The sequence below is a fragment of the Cyprinus carpio genome, chromosome B18 (assembly GCF_018340385.1).
Source record: "Cyprinus carpio isolate SPL01 chromosome B18, ASM1834038v1, whole genome shotgun sequence".
Lineage (NCBI taxonomy): Eukaryota > Metazoa > Chordata > Actinopteri > Cypriniformes > Cyprinidae > Cyprinus > Cyprinus carpio.
This window is the reverse complement of record NC_056614.1, coordinates 26,082,440-26,088,455: the sequence shown is the minus strand read 5'-3', so window position 1 is coordinate 26,088,455 and position 6,016 is coordinate 26,082,440. Positions and strand designations below refer to the sequence as shown.

Below are 6,016 nucleotides of genomic sequence, written 5' to 3'. Positions count from 1 at the left end.
GATGTGAGATTTGTGATCGTTCCTCTTGTCATTCTTCATTATTGTTTCACTGCTAGTATAAGTATAAATTAAATATTCATCGTTTTAAATGATTAATGATATTTATTTTTCACCTTATAAACAAAACAGCATGTTCAATAGTATATCAGTTTGATTGGAAAATTATAATTGGAATTATCACATTTTATCGGTTTTGAAATATTGCATTAGCCCAGTCAACAAAAATATGTTCTAAGAACGTTTTGCCAAAGTTCCCATTAAGTTATTAAGTTAAAACATTAATTTTGACTGTTCTAAATGTCTAGTATTTCAAATGTTTTAAAAACTAAATAAAAAAAAAAAGAATGTTAAGGGAACGTTCCATTGTATCGGTTTAATCATTATGTTAATTTTACTATTGAATATTCTCTTTGTCTAAAAACATTTAAAAGAATAAAAAATATGTTTACTAAAATGCTTCAGTAGAATCATTCCATGAACAATGTATAAATGTTTCCCTGAAAATGTTTTGAGAACAATATTAAAGTTGTTCTGTTAATGTTACTGGAAGAACGTTTGCTCCCTGTTAGCCGGGAGTGTGTTGCAACTACTGAGATGTGACCCTGGAGCACAAAACCAGTCATAAGGGTCAGTTTTCTGAAACTGAGATTTATACATCATCTGAAAGTTGAATAAATAATCTCTCCATTGATGTATGGTTTGTTAGGAGGACAATATTTGTCTGAGATACAACTATTTGAAAATCTGGAATCTGAGGGTACAAAAAAATCTAAATATTGAGAAAATCATCTTTAAAGTTGTTCAAATGAAGTTCTTAGCAATGCATATTACTAATCAAAAATTAAGTTTTGATATATTTACGGTAGTAGATTTACAAAATATCTTCATGGAACATGATCTTTACTTAATATCCTAATGATTTTTGTCATAAAAGAGAAATGTATAATTGTGACTCATACTGTGTATTGTTGTCTATTGCTACAAATACACCTGTGCTACTGATGACTGCTTCTGTGCTGCAGGGACACAGATAATATCCTAATGATTTTTGTCATTAGTGTGTGTTAAACATGTTCTGTGTGTCTCCAGATTACAGGACGGGGCCGTGTTTCGTGTCGGTCAGTAACCAGATGTGTCAGGGTCAGCTGACGGGAATCGTCTGCACCAAGACGCTGTGCTGTGCGACGGTGGGACGGGCCTGGGGTCATCCCTGTGAGCAGTGTCCAGCACAACCACACCCCTGCCGCCGCGGCTTCATTCCCAACCACCGCTCCGGGGGCCTGCCAGGGTGAGACACACACACACACACACACACACACACACACATATATATATATATATATATATATACACAAGGTCTTCAGGATTACTAGAAAACTTCACTAGAACCTTTGACTCCGCAGAGCTGTGGCCCTCCAGGAACTGAGTTTGAGACCACTGCTCTAATGAGTTTGTGTTTTTATGTAATTGTTGTGTAAATGAATGCCATGTCATGTCAGATGGCCCTTCTGTTAAAAGTTTTGGTATCAGTCTACAGTGCTGTGATTGATTTGAGTAATTGGTTCAGTTTAAATATTTGACCTAAAAACAACAACACAGAAGCATTTAATAAAGTAATTATAAAAAGTGCCCTTACAAAGGTGAAGAATCACCAGGAAATCCATTTTTGGGGCAAATATTGCCACTTACTGGAAAAGTTCATTTCTGACCCTGACATAGACACACACACACACACACACACACAGACGGACACACACAGACACACACACACACACATACACACAGACGGACACACACACACAGACACACACACACACAGACGGACGGACAGTTCACTCTAATTGAGTCAGATTGGTTTTGGTTCTAATGAAGGAATGCTCTCAGTCATGCAAACAAGGACACACTGTCAGAACACATAGACGCACGCCTCAGCGATCCAGACAATCCCACAACACACACACACACAGATCAAGATCTACACTTATCAAGAGCAAACACACAGATCCACTCTGAAACACTCAGTACACACACACACACACACACACACACACAGAGTGTGATGCACCTGTTGATCTGAGCTGAAGTGCTGGGGTAAGATGGGCCGGATGTGTGCCGGTCTCTGCTGGTCTGTTCCGGTCTGTGCTGCAGGTTTTGAAGAGGATCTCCGGTATTGCCATAGACCGGCTCCGGTGTGTGTGTGTGTGGTTTGGCTGTGACTGTAATTCCTCCAGCTGGGTGAATTCTTTTATCGTCTGGCTGTCTGAGTCGCTCTGGGAGGGTGAGCGTGGGCTCGTCTCGCTTTTGTCTCTTCTCTCTCGGTTCGGTCTCACACTTCTCCCTTAAATCAATCAGGTTTTTATCTTGTCCCTTAATATTTCTTCCCTATTTACTTGTCTCCCTGCTCCTCACTGTCTGTGTTTTTTTTTTTTTTTTTTTTGTGAGGTTTTTATCTTGTCCCTTAATTCCCACACTACACCTGATGGGATCAACGAGTCTGAATGCACTCGCAGTCTCCATGACTGTTCATTAGAATTTTTTTAATAAATAAACACTTTTGTTTTCAGTTGATCAAAATTGCCAGTAAAGACATTTATAATGTTACAGTAGATTTCTATTTCAGATAAATGCTGTTCTATTGAACTTTCTATTCATCTGTGAATCCTGAAAAATAAAATGTATCACAGTTTCCACAAAAAATATTGTGCAGCACAACTGTGTTCAACATTGATAATAATCAGAAATGTTTCTTAAGCAGCAAATCATCATATTAGAATGATTTCTGAAGATCTTGTGACACTGAAGACTGGAGTAATGATGCTGAAAATACAGCTGCACATCACAGAAATAAATTACACTTTAACAGAGATTCACATAGAAAACAGCTGTTTTAAATTTTAATAATATTTCACTGTTTTTAATGTATTTTTGATCAAATAAATGCAGTCTTGGTGAGCAGAAGAGATTATTTCAAAAACAACAAAAAAGCAAAAAAAAAAACCTTTTGAACTGTAGTGTGTGCATCTTTTTTTAAAGTTTTTTTTCTTTATTGTGGGTAAAACATTATGACTTATGCAACAGAAGATCATTTGACTGTGACATGATCAATGACACTCATTTACTTCCATTTGATTAGTCATACAGAAATAGAGCACAATCTGAAGATTTGTTTATGTCTTAACTCTTTGCTTTGTTCTCAGGCTCCACAAACACACTTGAAGCGTTGCGACATGAGACCGGAGCGCTGATATTTCCTCCTCATGTTGTTCTGTTTTGAATTATACACACTGATTTGAGTGCATCTGTTGTGTTGTGTTGTTAAAGCATTTCCTCTCTCTCTCTCTCTCTCTCTCTCTCTCTGCGTGTGTGTGTGTGTGCAGATGTGGACGAGTGCCAGGCCATTCCTGGACTCTGTCAGGGGGGAAACTGTGTGAATACCGTGGGCTCATTTGAGTGCAAATGCCCCGCTGGACACAAGTTCAACGAAATCACACAGAAATGTGAAGGTAATGACACACACACACACACACACACACACACACACACACATACACACACACATCAGAACTCATTGTTCAGCTCTGCATCTGGAGTTTGCCTTCCTTTTAACATCTCAGATGTTTCTCGTAGCGAATGTAGAACAAACAGAGACTTATTCTGAAGTTCTCAGATGTTTTCTCCTGATAAAAAGTCCCTAATTAATGTTGGCACAACATTTTTCTGATACATTTTAGTTGGGCTTTCATTCAATGTTTTTAAATGACATTTTTAGAATGTTCAGAGAACACTCAATTGTAACATCTGATAAAATGGAACGTCCGTACATAATCAAGAAAAGTTATTATTAAACAGTTAAAAAACTCTTGAATGGTCATAAATAACATTTTCACAATTCACTGAGAATGTTAGCAAGTGTTTTTGGAACATGTTTTTGGATAGTTGGAAAGATACCAAAACCTGCAGTCAGATCTCAAAATGAAACACTGAAACAAACAAAAGAAGATTTCTCATCCAGATGAAGACTAGTGACTCATCTGGGCCTGTTTTTTAGTCTCTCTTGAGATCTTTTTGGAGAAACTTCTGAGACTAAGCTCCTCTGAACATTTTTCTGCGTGTATTTTTGTCATCTTCATCTGTTTGAGTGTGTTTCTGGTTTAATATAGGTTTAGTTCAGTATGTTTTACAGTCAATGGTAGATCTTTGACTCTCTCACATACATCTCTATCTAATCAAACTAACATCCAACAGTTCAGCAGTGCATTCATTATTTTCATCATTGAGAATGTTATATGGATTGTGATGGTCACAGAAGACGATGTGCTGGTTCCCTGGCGTGAGTTTGTTTAGACAGCGAGTCTGAGTCGATGCTTTCAGACGGGTTTATGGGACAGACGGAGAGAGAGCCTGGCTGCTTCTCGTTTGGGTGTGTTTGTGTGTGAGATCCGTACCCACCCCGCACCCGCATAATAACGCCCAGAGCCTCTGGAAAGCACTTCCGAACGAGAGCCAAAACTCAGACTGCTGTCCATTATTAGTCAAGTCGTATTTCACTGCAGAGATGCTGCGGGTCACCCGTCTGACAAGTAAATCTGATATTCATACATTGAGCTCAATGATTCACATCACACAGCAAAACCCCTTCAAACGCAGCGTTCCCGCAGCGGCATGGTTTGTGTAGATGACGGCCGTTGCTCTCTTTCGTAGTGTGGGTGCCAGAATCCAGTCTCGAATGAGAAAATGTGACGTGAGACGTGATTTAGATTCCAATTATCTTGTTGAGTGTTTCTAAAAACTCACCCTCAGATCATCCCCGGTGTAGAGTAGTTTTGTCTTCTTCGTCCAAATTTGGAGCAACGAGTGGTTCACTGACAAATCACTTCTGCAGTGAAGGGTAAGATTTGGGTATTCGTGTTTTAATTGGCATCATTTCCAAATTCCGCTCATCGATTACCCCTTCTTAATGATTCCAATGTACTCGATTAGAGAGGGGGCTGTTTGTCTGCAAAATAGAGCTGATTCTGTATAATTTTTTTAAATGTAGGTTTGTAGTTCTCTCACAGTTCTGAAGAAAACCATAGTAGAAACATTTAAACACAATCTCACGGAATGTATGAATGGAATGATTCAATGGACTCAACCGTCAAGATTTCACCGAGTCGTTTTCATTATTACCGGATGAATCATTGCCTTTTGGAATGAATCTCTTGAATGAATACATTTTTAAAAGCCCCTTTTCCGCCAGCTGAACGAATAAAAGATGTGTACACAGGTGGAATTGATAGGGTGGAAACTGCAAATTTTAATTTTACAACAAGTAATCTGAATACTCAGTATCATTATCCCAGAAGATCAGTCAGACAGGTTTCAGAAGATGTGCAGGTAAGTAGATGCACTATATAGCGTTTGTATGATTTTCTCAGTCGGACATCAGCGTCACTGAGTGCTGGTTTCGAATGCATTGACGCAAGCTGGTTTGTACTGGTATGCGGCCTGGTTTAAGTGTGAGTTATTCGTGAAGGGTTTTGTGTCTCTCAGAACAGTGACGAGTGCCTCTCAGATCCCGGGCCTGTGCAGTGGAGGTTCATGTGTTGTGCTCCGCACACCCATCGGGCAGGCTACTTCTGCAGGTGTCCAGTGGGCTTGCGACACGGCGCTGGACGGCTCACGCTGCATCGGTGCGTCTGACCGACTCGTCTGATTGATCAACCGTCCTCCTGTCCTGCTTGGCCTGCGTACTGTAGGGTGTTTTCCTCGATGTTGTGAGTTTGCAGAGAAACTATTCACATTTTCTTAATGTTTCGATTTAAAGTTACATTTTTTGGATTTTTTTTAATTTTTAAAATAATTTATTTATTTTACTTTTGCATTTATAATGGTTAACTATATTGTTAGTAAGTGTTTTTTTTCATTTGAATTTTTTTTTTTTTATTAAATTTTTTTTTTTTTTTTATTTTTTGGTGATATAATTTTTTTCTATTTTTTTTTTTTTTTTAATTTTGTTTTTTTTTTTTTTTTTTTT

General features: G+C 38.3%; 1 protein-coding gene across 1 annotated transcript in view; it reads left to right on the top strand.

Annotated features, from left to right (window-relative positions):
* The window catches only part of LOC109091136 (fibrillin-1-like), a 15,619-nt gene extending 9,924 nt beyond the window's left edge, over positions 1-5,695 (top strand). Inside the window, exons 7-8 of the mRNA XM_042743633.1 lie at positions 1,090-1,288; positions 5,533-5,695. Coding sequence (XP_042599567.1) covers positions 1,090-1,288; positions 5,533-5,695 — 362 coding nt within the window. The remainder of the gene's footprint in view (positions 1-1,089; positions 1,289-5,532) is intronic.
* The last annotated feature ends 321 nt before the right edge of the window (positions 5,696-6,016 follow it).